This window comes from Arvicanthis niloticus, chromosome X (assembly GCF_011762505.2).
Source record: "Arvicanthis niloticus isolate mArvNil1 chromosome X, mArvNil1.pat.X, whole genome shotgun sequence".
Classification (NCBI taxonomy): Eukaryota; Metazoa; Chordata; class Mammalia; order Rodentia; family Muridae; genus Arvicanthis; species Arvicanthis niloticus.
The window spans coordinates 29,152,600-29,168,289 of record NC_047679.1 but is presented as its reverse complement, the minus strand read 5'-3'; the positions used below and the strand labels follow the sequence as shown (position 1 = coordinate 29,168,289).

The following is a 15,690-nucleotide window of genomic DNA, read 5'->3' as shown; positions in this document are numbered from 1 at the left end:
TCACCTTTCACCAACAGGGAATTGCAAATCAAAATCAGAACGAGTTCTTATTTCATACACACTAGGAGCTGTAACGAAGAAAGATAGTAAGACGTGTTACTGGGGTTATGAAGGAAATGGAACACTTACACATGTCCATGGGAATGTGAAATGATGCAACCACTTTGGAAAGCAGTGAATTTCTTCGAAGATTAAACATACACTTCATGCAACCCAGATATCCTCCTCTCAGCATTGGATGCAAGGCAAATGAAAACCCATTTTCACTCTTTGATTCCATCCAGTATATGAAATGTACAGAAGAGGCAAATAGAGAGCCAGGGCTGGTGGTTTGCTAAGGGCTGGTTATTTCAGAGGATAGAATGAAAAGTGATTTCTAAAAGGTAGTGGGGGTGCAGGTGGGGTGGGGTGGGGGGTGGAGTGTTCAGGAATTCTAAAAATTGTCGTGATGGACAAAAATCCATCCCAGCCATTTTGTTCTACATGGTTTGTAAATTATACCTAGAGGCAACTGTTAAAAACACAACTCCCCCTCCACATGACAACTTGTGGTGCATTCTATTGTTTAAGTATAATTTAATGGCAGAGACTGAAATGGTGAGGTGAGGAGGTGTAGTGGAAACCTCTTTGGAGACTTAGTATTTCAAAGGCTAGGCAGGCAGGCAGGCAGTGCAGGAGTCTATTTCCCAGGAAAACAAAGGTTTGCTGGCTGGCACCTTCCCCCATACCTTGTCAAGGTCACTACCAAAGTCAAGGCAAATAAGGCTGCAAGACAGGGCTCAGGGAGGTTATGTCCTGGGCAATGGTGAGTGTCAAATGAGGCACTGCTCATCCTATCCTGATGTGGAGTTAAAGCTACATGTGCCTTTAGTTTGAAACTGATTATCAATATTCAACTAGTGTCATGAAAGTCTACTGTGGTTGAAAGCTTCAACTTGTTTGGTGGGCAGGGGTGGGGGCGAGGAGGAAAAAAGATGAAAGAAAAGAAGGGGAGGAAAGGTAGAGAGAGGAAGGAAGGAAGGAAAAAAAGAAGGGAGGGAGGAAGGGAGGGAAGGAGGAAAGAAGGAAGGAATAAAAGAAGGAAGCTAGGAACCGAGCTTATAATAGCTGTTAAAGGGAAGGATGAGGAGGGATCATCCCCCCCACCAAAAAAACAAAAAACAACAGACAAACGTATTAATAACCTGAGCCCTGCAATCCCTGGCTCGGCCGGCGTCCAGGCAGGGGGCGCTGCGCGGGGGAGCCGGCAGGGGGCGCCCTTGGTGTTCCTGCCCCGAGGCTCTCACAGCCGCCCCCTCCACCCGTCCTGACGTCCGAGCCCCCGCCTCTTTCTCGCGGGCTTTCAAAGGGCGCTCGGGGCAAGCCGGCCCTGAGCTTCTGTCTGCCGGCCTCCGGAGAGCCCGAGCTCACCTGCCCGCCGCGGCCTCTCCGCACGCCCCCGGCTCCCTGCGGCTGCCGTCCGTGCGTCCGTGCGTCCGTGCATCCGTCCGTTCGTCCGTCCCTGCAGCCTGCAGCAGGTGCCTCGGGGAAGCAGCACCTCGGCTTCGAAGCCGCCAGCCCCGCGGGCCAGTCACATGGAGGGCGGCGGAGGAGGCGGGCCGGCCCCTGCCGAGGCTCCGGAGGAGGCAGGCGAGGTGCCTCCCGGCAGGCTGCCTCCGGGGCCCGAGGTCGCAGCGGGGCCGGCGGAGCCCGAGAGCGCGGGGGACTCGGCGGGCGGCGAGGCTGAGGGCGGGCGCGGGCCGCGCCGGGCTCTGCGGGCTGTATACGTGCGCAGCGAAAGTTCGCAGGGGGCGGCGGCCGGCGGCGGCCCCGAGGCCGGGGCTCTCAAGTGCCTGCTTCGGGCCTGCGAAGCCGAGGGCGCCCACCTCACCTCCGTACCCTTCGGGGAGCTCGACTTCGGGGAGACAGCAGTGCTCGATGCCTTCTACGATGCAGGTGAGGGCGGGGGGCCACCCTTGGGTTCCCACCGCCTTCTCACAAACCCTGCCACCCCTCCACTCTCTCCCCGTGGCTCTCTCCTCCAGTCCCCCTTCCATCCTCCCATCATTGATGCTCAGGACCAATGTCTACCTCCTGGATGGGGTAGATCAAGTAAGGAGCCCTTGGACAGATAGAGACCATAGGCGCTTGGACTCATTTCATCTTTATTTTCTTTTAATAATAGCCACCAACCCAAGCAACACACTATCACTTAAGATGGCGGATCTCCTCCACAGGGGGTCTCGTATCAGATATTTACCTTATAATTCATAACAGGTGTAATTACAATTATGAACTAGCAACAAAATAACCTTATGCTTGGGGTCACCACAAGAGGAACCGTATTAAACCATTAGGAAGTTTGAGAGCCACCCTACAAGATGTGGAGTTCGTTCCCCAGTTTGTTTTCTCCTGACATATCCCCAATGCAGGGTAATTATTATACTCATCTGGGACAGCTGTTAAGACTTCTTGTTAACTTAAGATGGATCGATTGTCAAATCCCAGGAGACAGAGACAGGAGGATTGCAAATTGAAGGCCAGCCTCTGCGACATACGGAGTTTGGGGCCAGCCTAGGCTACAAAGTGAGACTCTCCTTCACACAAAATCCTATCCATTTCATACCAATGACACCCAACGTCAGGCCTTCAGAATGTTTAATTCTTCCAGGTGATTCCATCCTATGATCAGAAAGTGGCAAGTTAGTGCCTGACAAGTGTCACAAATTGACTCTTAGGGTTTTTTTTTTTTTTTTTTAACACACTTTCACATACTTAAAGTTCGGTGTAATCTACCGCTATGTGATGTTTTAATCTCTTAATGTAATCCATTGCTAGACCAAGACACTGTTTCCAGGCTTGCTGGACTGAGTGTGACCCAACCATCCAGTTTTCAAGTCACCACTTGTTCCTTCCGTGCTTTTCTTACTTAACTTTTGGGGACAAATCTGTGGAAAGTACATGATACTCACCGACATTGTATTCGACACAGTAATGACCAGGGGTTGTTTCTGCCTTAGTTTTTCCATTGGTCAAGTGGAAGTAACAGTGTCTACCTTAAACCTAAAACCATATGAGCAGAGATGTTGGGCATTGTTTTCAAAGTGTTCGTGGTATGCTGTCTTGCAACAGGATAGGTGTCTTAGTTGTGTTTATAAAACTCAGTGCTTTTGCATGTTTGCTAAGTTCTACCAACCCCTACCCCATAAATGCCAATCAATTCGGTTCTTGTTTACTGGAGTCAGCCCTGGATGTAAGGGGATTTTTGTTTTGTTTTGTTTTGTTTTTCCACAGCAAATGGCCAAACCTACCCCCATCTGGAAAGAGATGGGGCATCAGGCTTGTTCAAACAAGTGGCAGCTGGACCCAGTGAGCACAGTCTCTTGACATTTCTGACCATGCTGAGTGTGCTCTTGAGTACCACATCTTTTCAGAGAAATTATTCAGGAGCCCACTTCACCTAGAACCACTCCGTTTTCTCAACTTCTATTCAGTCTGCTCCCAAATGGAGTTTGAACAGATTCTTTGAAAAGTGAAATGTTCATTAGGCCGTTAGGCACAACTCTTCCCTCTTGCCTGACGACAGCAAGACGAAACATTTGTGTGCAGCGCCTTTGCTTTTCTGAGTCTCAGTGGCGTATGTTTATATGCCTGTATGACGCATTTTCGCCTGCTGTGCAAGCTCCTTTGCGAAGACTGCGTATTTCAGTGCTCAAACCTGAGCACCCAGAGCATCACGTTTGCTCACTCTGAGTTTACATGCTTTACAGCATGAATCTCCTTTGGTCAATTTTGCCCTTTGGAATAATTTCTATCGATGCCACTGCAGGAAGTGGAATTTTCGAATAAACAGCTGATCTTCGAATCCCTACCCTCTCCTGGCTTCCTGATCTCCACTTTCACAAGCTTTTTTGGCATTTTCCATGGGAAATGATAGATAGAAAACTGTTGTTGGCTGTTTTGTAAAAATCTCTAAAACCAGGATGTCCAACTGAGTAGCCTCTGATCACATGTAGTCATTTATATTTAAATTGTCTTACAGGTAGTAAAATAGGATCTATAGAATCAGAAGAGCCCCATTTCAAGTACAGCCAGCCAGCTTCTGTATGTGGGATGGCAAAGATATAAAATGTTTTCCTCATAGTAGAAGGTGTCCTTGACAGTGCTGCTTTAGAACAAGATTGGTTGGGGGAGGGGCAACTGTTGAACTATCCCAGGTGTATTGTGGGGGAACCATAGAGGTGAGACACTAGGCACTTCCTGTCTTCTGTTCTCATAGCAACTCGATGCTTGGTTCGATTGTGTTCTTATACTGTCTTATTTTTGTGGCCGTGTGTGTATCTTAGATTTCTGTGTTGTTAGTAAAAGGTTGATTGGAGGAGCTGCAGGAAAGCCACAGGCTGATGAAAAAAATCTAAAAGAACTCACACTGGGGCTGGGAATGTGCTTTAGTGGCATGGCACCTGCCTAGCAGACATAAGGCAGGATATTGGAGAACAAAAATGCTTAATGCTGGATAGATACAGTGGACGGGAAGCCTTGACAATCCAATGGAAAGAGAGTGCTAACAATACTATTTTCTTATTGGTTATTCACAGCTACCTAAATAGGATTTAAAAAATAAATATAGCAGGGGATTAAAGATGGGTTTGTGACTCTGAAGCAGCTCGGCTCACTCCATTCCCCACTGGAGAGAGTACTTTCTTTCACTCCAGGAACCAGACTCCATGAGCCCCTACCTGGACCTCAGCTGTTTTCTGATGTACCAGGCCTTTGGGGGTCCTTTCCTGAGTCCCCTCCTTTCTGTGCTGCTGTTACTCCTACTCACTCAGCATTGAGCCTGGAATGCTCCTCTTTCCATGTGGAAAGAAACATCACAGCTGCAGAATTTAATTGAACCTTGAGGGCGTTCTAAACAGAGTCGTTGCTTTACTAGCTGTATAGTATTTGTTACCAGGGACTATGTATTATTTTTGATTCCCATCGGTCAACTTCCAAACAGTTTTGGTACATACACCACAAACATTTAAAGCCATCTATGGATCGGGCTTTGAGCTAGGCACAGTGCAAATTCTAATTAAATAGTGCAGTTGGGGTAGGGCTGGAAAAATTCATGTTTCCCAGTACTCTGGGCAGAGTTTGAGCTATTGGGTGTGACAAGGCTTGGCATAAATGCCTAGTGGGTGGTGGGGCTTGATTTTTGTGGGAGGTGGGGGAGGGGTTGCAGGACATGGAAGTAGATCTCATTCTGGCTTTGAGGGCTGTCTGTGAGAGGGTAGCCTAGAGGGCAAGCAGAATTGGACTCATGGGAAGATGAGGACTCACGAGGAAAAGAGAAGATGCATTTGATACTGATGCCCTTTTTCACGCTTAAATTTTTTTATTATGGAAATTTTCGAGTATGCACAGAATGAAGCTTCATCAATTATTAACATTCTGACTTTCCTTTGATACCAGCGATTGAATCTAGAGCCTTACACATACTAGGCAAGTGCAACACCACTGAGCTCTAACCCCCACCTCTCATTCTGATATTCTCTTCCTTACCCATCCCCTACCTTAGACTTTTACTATAATTACTAAATGTACAACTATGAAAAGTGACTAGCCCTTGTGGAACTCGAACTCTGTCACAATATGGGGTGTTCTGTCTTCCCACCTATGTCTCCTCCCGCTTCCTTTTCACTTGAGACCACAGGATGACTGATTTGCCATCATTGTAGATTTGAGCTACCTTTTCTTAGGGTTTTATATCAATAGACTCATATAGTATGGCTTCTGTGGCTTCATTCACTCAGCATGATGTTTTTGAGATTCACCCATATTGTTACATGGCAAATTTTCTTTTTTAATGCTACTAGTCCATCATAAGAATGGTGCTACAGGCAGCAAGTGTGGTGGAAGCAAGTCTAGCCAATTAGTAAACTTGAACTCCAGGTTCAGTGAAAGACCCTGTCTCAAGTAATGAAGAGAACAGCTATGGAGGATACAACATCGACTTCTGGTCTCCACATGTGTTCCCATATGCTCAAGCACACATACCCCCATATACATCCACCCCCCTACACACATGAATGTATTCAGACCATTTTCTTGTTATGAAAATTTGGGTTGTTTCCAGTTTGAGGCTGTTACAAACACCTGTATGTCTTTCATGGACTAGTGTTTTTACATTTCTCTTGGAATACCTAGAAGTAAAATGGCTAAGTTCATGAACTAGGTATATTTTCAGCTATGCAAGGGATTCACAGCCCTTCATTTAAAGTGGTTATACCATCTTATATTCCCAGCACCAATGCATGTGTTTCATATCCTCATCAATACTTTGTAGTACTGATCTTTTAAATTTTGGCCTTTTTAGTGAGAAGTATAGCATTTTTTTCATTGATGGATTTAATATGCCTTTTCTTCAAAGTAATGATGTCATGCACCTTTCTATGTGATTTTTGACATGGACCTTTTTTTTCTGCAAGGTGTCCAATGAAGTCATTTACCTATATAATGGTTGGTTGTTACCTTCTTGTTGAGTTTTCAGTTCTTTTTCTATAATTTGTGTTTAAGTGATTTGTCAGGACCATGAGCATCTCCCATATTATGGCTTGCTAATTCATCCCCATTTATTCGTGCTTTTTGATGATGAGGTCTGATTTAGAATTTCTTTTTATAGTATTTTATGACTGCATACCTAAAACACTGTGCAGGTTTTACTTGCGCAGATACTGGCCTAAATACTCTTCTGAAAGCTTACAGGTTTCACTTTTACATTTACATCTCTGAGTCATCTCAATTGAAATTGACATTTTGAGAATGACACCTTGGCTTAAAATGTTTAGAGAAGCTAGTCTTGGCCTAGGGTAAGTATGACAGTTGGAGGCTGGCAACTGGACCTTTGTCGCTTCCTTTCTTCTCATCTTTCAAAGGCTCAGAAGTCTAGGTTCTCTAGGCAAATGGCCTATCTACCTTCTGAAGAAAACATAATCTGCCCAAACAGACCCACATACATCCTATCATAATAGCCCACTGACCCTTGGAATGCTAGTGATACCTTGGGTTTATGCATCAGAGTTTGAAAGTATAAAGTATACTGTATCATCTGTTGGCTGTATAGCCCTGGATAACAATGTATCTGAGTCTTGTTAAAATGTCTGCATATAAATATCTTGAAATAAATGCCAGTGTCTTGAATTGAGCAAGTGCTTACTGTCAGTTTTCTCTGTCCCATTCCTCTCTAACCCCTGCCACTAACCATGCCAGAAACCTCCGTGTACAGAGTAAAATGTGCCTGGTGCAATAGAGACTCTGATCGAAATCTCTTAAACAATCATCACGTAGTATGGTCTCCTGCAGTTTTTATGAAGAGATTCCTGAGTTTTTGGTGATTAAAGATTGCACCTCTACTCCATTCCTTGTTCTGTGCTGAGGAAAAAGACAATAAAAGCCCTAGTTTGACAAACTGCTCTTTGTTTTCCTTTTTATTGAGATAAAGCATATATAGAAACAGTAGATGATTTTTGCCTGGTTTTGTCCTTTGTAATTATAGTTTGTACTTTTACATATCTGGCCTCTCTGGTTTGCTGTTAGGTTGTGGAATGCCTCTATGACGTCACTGTAGCCATAGCTTATTCTTTGCCATATAGTATAGTGGTTCTCAACCATCTTAATGTTGTGACCCTTTAATGTTGTGGTAACACCCCTCCCCCCCCCCCCAGAATTCATTGTTACTGCATAACTGTAATGAACTGTAATGTAAATGGCTGTGTTTGCCGATGGTCTGAGGTGACCTCTGTGAAAAGGTCATTTGACCCCCAAAGGAAGTGACCCACAGGTTGAGAATCACTGCTACAGTATTTCAGTACAGGAAGATCCCACAGTTTGGTTTTTTTTCGTTATAAATAAGCATTTGAGTTGCTTCTGTCTGGAGATAATCATGATTAGTGCTACTGTTATGAATACACTAGTACTTAGGTTTTTGACAACTTTATTGGGATGTAATGCTCTTATTTAAAGTATAAAGTACAGTGGATTTGGGCCTATTCCCATCGCCACTGTCAGATTTTATATTATTTCTGTTAGCCTTCAAATAACAACTCACTCTTGTAGAACCACCTGGAATCTAGTATGAATTGCATTAATCCTTTCCAGGGGCAGTGTCCCCAGTGACCTAGCCACTTTATACTAGGACCTACCTCTTAAAGGTCCCATTATCTTTTTACCACCACACTGGACATAAAATATTCCAACATATGAACCTTTAGGGACACAGTCAAATCATATATAAACCATGGTTTCCAAATATTCATTATATGAACTGGGAGCGATTACCATTTTTATGTTTAGAATGACCACTGGACTCATTAGATTTTACAAGGCCAAAATTTCAAACCTTGTAAGATGAGTTTTTAAAATGTGTTCTCTGTCCTGAGAATGAGAATTCTGCATCAAGAAAGCTGCTTGTTCCTAAGCTACAGCTAAGTCTTTGTAAAGCCTATGACTTACGGAAGTGTGCTCTATGAAAATAATAAGCACTGTACATTCATTGTACAGTGGAAATCAGATGTGAGAAAATATGATGAATCTACAAGAGGTAAGGACAAAGAATGATGGTTTCGTATCCAACAGAGATTCAGCAGCACCAAATGAATTCCGTTGCCTTTAAAGCCTGTGGAGACAGATGCCAATGAGGAAACATAAAGCACAGAATAGGTGAAATCAGCAGTCATGCAAAAGTCTCAATGTTTAGTGACCTTGAAGGAACAATTGATTTTCTTAAGTAAAAGATAGCAGGATGGTTGTTGGGGAAATAGATGTAAAATCCTCGAGTCCTTTCCTCCTTATAAAACAGTAGAAGAAATCTGAAAAGATGCTGCTATGTGATGAAGGTGAAGACATTTGAAGCAGTATGCACAAGGGAAGCCAGAGTAGGAACTGTAGACACATGACACCATGGATGATGATAATGGTATGACCTGTACTCAAACTGCAGCCTAGCTTGCAATATAATTTGGCATAGTGGTGTTTTGTATTGTTAGTTGGAAAAGCACCATGCATGTGCAAAAGACAGAGTACCTTAATTCATGCCATGTTGTGTTTAACAAACACTTCACTGTGAGCAAAATGGTAACACCACAAATCTATTCACCTTAGTGAGTTTGCTTATATATGATTTATTTTGGTCTTAAAAATTAGGTACTAGGAGACAGAAGATGAAGTTTCTTCATGTCCCTACTCTTTACCCTTCTTTCTCCTAGTTAAATCTTAACAAGCCCAAGCAAGTTACCCAGGTGATAATAGCACTCGGTAAGGATGTGCTGACCTCTTGACAGTGAACTAGTGGGTTTGCTTTTGCTGCTTTTTCCAATATTGGAAAATAAGTTGAAATGACACTTCACAGCATTCTTTCTATTGGCCTGACCTGAAGTTTGTTGGAAATGAGAAACATGGAATAAAGACAGATCTAATTATAGTAGAAGTCAGTAGAAATGACTTCTGTTCAGTAAAGGTGAGCTTTTTATTTTTAGGGCAGTTTTTAAAGGGACCAGAGTTACCATACATTTAATTATGTTTTTAAATGATTCTGGCAGAAAACTTACTGTGAACTCCAGCTCTTTGTTTAGAGAAAAACAACTCTTATTTACAATCATTTCTTTTTTTTTTTTTTTTTCCTACTGGTAAAATATAGGCTTACAGACAACTTGGAGTGTATTTAAAGACTGGTGTGAGCCAGTGTAAGCACAGAATTACTATGAGGTAAATCATTTGCTATCATACCGTTAACTAATGGCATGATGCATAAATTCAGTACTTTAAAACCACACTAAAACTATGGTTTTATTTGTTACCTATAAAATATTTAACAGAAATCTTTAAAGGTCAGGCAAGGTGTTGTACTTCTGTAATCAAAGCACCTATGGGTGTGAAGGAAGGAGGGTAGAGAGTTCAGTATCATCCATTGCTACCCAGCAAGTTCACTGCTAGACTGTGCTACGTTTAAAACTTAAAACAAAATTCTGTTTACGATTGATGAAATGGCCTTTTTTTTAATTTTTTATTTTATTTTATTTTATTTTTTGGTTTTTCGAGACAGGGTTTCTCTGTTTAGTCCTGGCTGTCCTGGAACTCACTCTGTAGACCAGGCTGGCCTCGAACTCAGAAATCCGCCTGCCTCTGTCTCCCAAGTGCTGAGATTAAAGTCGTGCGACACCACCGCCCGGTGAAATGGCCTTTTAAAGATGATGTTATATGTGCATATAATGTGTTCCGATCAAATCTAGCACTTATTTCCTCCCTTACAGTTTCTCTTCTATTCCTCTACCTTCTTTTCTCTCCCAACTTTATATGCTTTTTTAAAAATGAAAAAAACCTCACCGAGTCTATTTAATACTTGCCTGTATGTGCATATGTGTAGGGCTGTCTACTGAGCATGGATAGCTTCTCAGGGGCCACATCCTTGAAGAAAACTGACTACCCCTTCCCAAGCAGCCATCAATTGCCAGAAACTTCTTAGGTAAGCCTGGGACAGGTGGAGTCCCTCCCCTACCCATGCTGGGAATTTGACTGCCTTGTTCTTGGGCAGGTTTTATCAAAAGGCCTTCTTTATTTTAAGAATTTAAAGGATTTTAATCGGTTAAAATTCTATATATTTCATCTTATTTAACATTAACACATTTTTGAATAATTATAATCAATATATTGAAGGGTACTAACTTCAGTGGTGAATTCAGACAATGTCTGTTAGTTTAGATTTCCACTGGAGCCTTGGCTTTTTGCATTCTCTAGTGTTACCGGCACTAGGTGGGTGCATGCCTGCCTCATGACCAGGGAAGATGACTTCTGCTATATAGCCTCTCCCCCAAGGCTGGCCTTCATTACCATGAACTCACTGCAAGGAACTGAAAGGCAGTGGTTGCTAAGAGCACAGAGTGCATTTGGTAATGAAAACCTGCACTTTATCTCTTCCTTTTTAATCTGTGATCTATTTACCTAAGATTTAGCCTGATACAGAAATTGTTTTGCTCCCAGGTAGGTCAGTGTTTGAAAGTGAATCAGAACAGTAGTAAGCCTCATGTAGGCCCTGGCCAGCCTAAGACTTGGGGCCAGAAAAAGTGAGTTTGAGCCTTGTCTGTATTCTGCCCTAGCTACATGACCTTTAGGAGTCTGTTAATGGCTTTATGCTGCATTTTCCCCACCTGCACAGGGAAGCCAGACCTACCTTTCCCTCCCTACATGGCTTCTAGAAGCCCTCTGAAACCCAGCTGAGACATCTAGAGGGATTTTCTATTTAGCAAAGCTTCTAAGTGTTGTGATAAGGAAAGATTAGAAGGGATTGTTTGTCTCTTTTTCTTTCTCCTCTTTTCGGTTGTTTGGGATTTTTTTTGTTGTTTGTTTTTGTAGTCTTATAACCTAGGCTGATCTGGAACTCAAAGCAACCCTTCTGCCTGTTGATTTTTGAGTGCTGTGATTATTTGGATTGGTAGTCTCTTTAAAAAAAAAATTCAGTCTTTAAAAAAAAGGTTCATTCTTTCACTACCATCAAAGCCCACTTCTTTGGACTTCTAGCATATACTGAAAGCCAACGGAGACACTCAGCCTTGTGAACTGAACAACTATTGAATTTGGGGCCTTCTCTTGGTATACAGTCATTGTTGGACTAGCTGAACCACAGCCTGTAAGCCATTCTAATAAATCCTATTCCTCTTATAATAAAAAAAAAAGAAATCTAGTGCTAGATTAGTGTCATGATTGCTCTAAAATCAAACCAGTTGAATCTTCATTACGCACAAATCCTCAAAGTGAATTCAGTCTATTTACTTGAGTGACAAATGTCAGTCAGGTAAAAGTTTCAAACTTGATGAGCCCAACATAGTGGTATATGCCTTTAATTCAAGCACTTGGGAGGCAGAAGCAACATATCTCTGTGAGTTCAAGGCTAGCCTGGTATACATAGTGAGACCCTGTTTCATTTTTTTTTTTCAAATTTGAGATGTTTTTATAATTGAACATGAATTACTTAGAATTTGGAGAGAGTATGATGGTTGAGACACTTTTGCTGTATAGCTCAGGCTGACCTGGAAATTGCAACCCTCTGGCCACCATCTCCTAAGTCTGAATTGCTTCTTTAGCAGCAGTATTTACCTACCTAGTTTTAATTGGTACTGGGGAGTCTCTGTCCAAGACCTGGGTAAAGACACAGGTGGCCACCTTTCTGGAGGTGGCGAGGCCAGTATCTAGATTACAGTTCAGAATATTGAGAGGCCATAGAAAGGAAAGAATTTGTGTTACCAGATGAAAACTTGATCCACTTAGCAAAGGGCCACTCCATCAGGCTTAAGACTGCCTCCAAGAATGGACTGTGTGACTTAAGAGACTGCTGTCCTTCAGCCCTGTACTCTTCCTCTTTCTACCACTCTCTCTTTCTCCCTTAGCTTCTGCCCCTATAATTAATGTTAGTACTCAACTGTGGCCCTAGAATTAGCAGCATTGCGGCCTTTTACGACAGTATCACTATGAAACACTTAAAATTTGACAAATAGGAGTCCAGAGGAAAAAAATCAAGTAGGCAGAATACCTTGCATATGTCTGCAGAGAACAAATTTATCCATTTCAGATAAAGTGACCCAACTGAGTTGTAAAATATTTCCTTAGCATATATATTTGTTCTTTATTAGCAATAAACTATAATAAACTCTAATAAACTGAAATTTAAATGGTGGTAGACTCCTGTGTTAAAACCTCTTATGACTATTTCAAAATAAAGTACCTCTAGGTAAGACACTGATACTATTTTTCCCTTCAAGGTCTCATCTTTTAGCCATACATCCTAAAATCTTTAGGAAGAAAATAATATGGCATCTAGTATTTGCTTGAAAGAATATAGAAGGGTATGGTGTGGGTGGCGATAGAGATAAAAGCTGGTCAGGAGCTTATAATTTGTGAGATGAGGAACATTGGAATTTCATTATAGCCTATATATGTCCTTAATAAAAAAAATTTCTAAGAACCTTACCATAGTCTCCTCATTGCCTCAAGGTAGAGTCCAGTCCTGTTGGGACTCCTTTAACACTTCTTATGTAGTAACCCTTCCAGATTCATCTCCAAAAGTGCTCTGGGGAATAATATATCTATCAGTGGATTTCTTCCAACTTAGTCTTTGGGAAACTCTATGCCCACTTCCTTTTGGTCACCTGCATAGCAGTGTGTGTCTGTCTGTGTCTGTCTGTCTGTCTGTCTGTCTGTCTGTCTGTGTGAAGGTGCCTGTTCATGTGTGTGGAGGCCAGAGATCAACTTTGGGTGACTTTCCTCAGGAACTCTCCACATTCCTTCTCTCTTTCTCTCCCTCTCCCCCTCCCTCCTTCTCTCCTCTCCATCCCTTCTTCCCTTCCTTCCTTTTTTTGAAAGAGAAAAAACTCATTAAAATCTCCATGTGTAAACTAGGTAAAGATATTGTGATTTAGTCACCATGCAATGGAATTTTATACAGAAGTAATAATGTGTCTTAGTCAGGGTTTGCATTTCTGCACAAAACATGACTAAGAAGCAAGTTGGGGAGAAAGGGTTTTTATTCAGCTTACACTTCCACATTGTTTATTGTTCATCACCAAAGGAAGTCAGGACTGGAACTCAAGCAGATCAGGAAGCAGGAGCTGATGCAGAGGCCATGGAGGGATGTTACTTACTGGCTTGTTTTCTTATAGAACACAAGACTACCAGCCCAGGGATGGTACCACACACAATGGGCCCTACCTCCTTGATCACTAATTGAGAAACTGCCTTATAGCTGGATCTCATGGAGGCATTTCCTCAAGGGAGTCTCCTTTCTCTGTGATAACTCCAGCTTGTGTCAAGTTGACACACAAAACTAGCCAGTACATAATGTAGGGACTATTCTGGGACAAATTTGTCAAGGAACATCAAATACTAGAAAGTCAAAGAATGTGTCAACTGTGATAGTATTAATGGATATAAAGTTCAAAGACATGTGAAACCAAACAATATACTGTATGTATTATAGTCTTTTCAGGTGGCTGGAGCCAAATACCATAGCCTGGGTGGCCTACAAATAACAGATTGATCTCTCAATTCTGGAGGTGAGATACCAGCATATTCCATGTCTAATGACAGTCTGCATTTATCCCAGTGTTCTCATGGGGTAGAAAGGACAGCTTAATTCTCTGGAGCCTTGTAAATGACAACAATTTCATTCATGACCTCATCACCTGCCAAAGGCACTATCTCTAAATGCTGTTACATTGGGGGTCTGGTTTTGACACATGAATTTGTGAGCATACAGGCATTCAGCTTCTAGTATGTACATTTATACATGGAAGTGGTACATAGATGAGGGAAGTTTTCTCTGGCAGAATGGAGGGGTATGTCAGGGTCTGACTAGTGCTAGAATGCTGGGCACATGGAGTTTACTCCTTTATCTTGCTTTAACAGGTATGTGTAGTCTTTGTATGTCTATTTCATAAGAAGAACCACCACTGAAAACAAATATGTCAGCAAATTCTAGAGAGTATATTCTCATCATTTAAAAAAGGGAAACAAAACAAGTGGAGTGTGTCACATATCATGAATCCCAGCACTTAGGAAGCAGAGGCAAGTTCACTTCTGTGAGTTCCAGGCTATCTATCCAGGGCTGCATAGTGAGACCTTGTTTCAAACACACACACACACACACACACACACACACACTAATGCATACATATTATGTCTTCATTATTTTATTTAAGTTCTTATTGTTTTGCTTTTATAGTTCATGGGAGGTAATCCCAATTAAATAATTTTCCACTTCTATTTTATGTAAAAAGCTGATGGTAGAAATACAAATTTTCATAATTTTCATTGATGAGCAGCAGCAAGTAGAAGTAAGTATACAGATCACCTCAGCTCTCTTTCAAATTCTTGTCTTTATTCATCTCAGATGTTGCCATTGTGGACATGAGTGATATCTCCAGACAGCCTTCCCTTTTCTACCATCTTGGAGTTCGAGAGAGTTTTGACATGGCTAATAATGTAATTCTGTACTATGATACTGATGCTGACACTGCTCTGTCATTGAAGGTAAGGATCATTGTTTACCTTCCTTTGGGGACTTAAGTTTAGAGAAGCATGTATGATGTGTCCAAATGAAATGTAACTTATAACACTGGATGTTAGAAAATGTACTAAAGAGTTAGTTGTAGTCTCTTCCTTCCTGAGTCTCTTCCTTCCTGCCATACTTGCTAGCTTCCATAGGTGGCTCCTGACTGCTGTGCAAGCAGCCTTGCTACCCTGAGCACTTCAGACTTAAGGAAGCAGAGGCAAAATCTGTTAGTTTCCATTGATGTAAACACATGGCTCTGAGTCCCCTCGTGGACAGTGTGAACACATTATAAAAATTAGTTCTAAAATTGGCTTATAAACATATGAAGATACCTAATGATCATTAAAATGTTAAAAGAAAGACATAATCAGTATTTCATTTATTTTCCTCTAATTTGAAAGCAAAGGTAAACTATTGAAAACCTGTATGTTCTTACACAACTCAGTAATTATTGAGAATTTAAAAAATGTGTCCTTTTGAAAACTTCATGCAAGCTTTCCCAGATAGCATAGTACTTTTAAAATGTTTATATTAATAAAAATGTAAATTTCTAATGGGAATTATTCCAACCTTCATCTTCTTTTACTAGTGTTGAATATCTTAGCAGTAGCTGAGAAATTCTGCTTTAT

General features: G+C 41.8%; 1 protein-coding gene across 1 annotated transcript in view; it reads left to right on the top strand.

Annotated features, from left to right (window-relative positions):
* Positions 1-1,349: 1,349 nt before the first annotated feature.
* Map3k15 (mitogen-activated protein kinase kinase kinase 15) overlaps positions 1,350-15,690 on the top strand; it is a 129,696-nt gene continuing 115,355 nt past the window's right edge. Inside the window, exons 1-2 of the mRNA XM_034484972.2 lie at positions 1,350-1,935; positions 14,900-15,039. Coding sequence (XP_034340863.1) covers positions 1,575-1,935; positions 14,900-15,039 — 501 coding nt within the window. The 5' untranslated portion in view covers positions 1,350-1,574. The remainder of the gene's footprint in view (positions 1,936-14,899; positions 15,040-15,690) is intronic.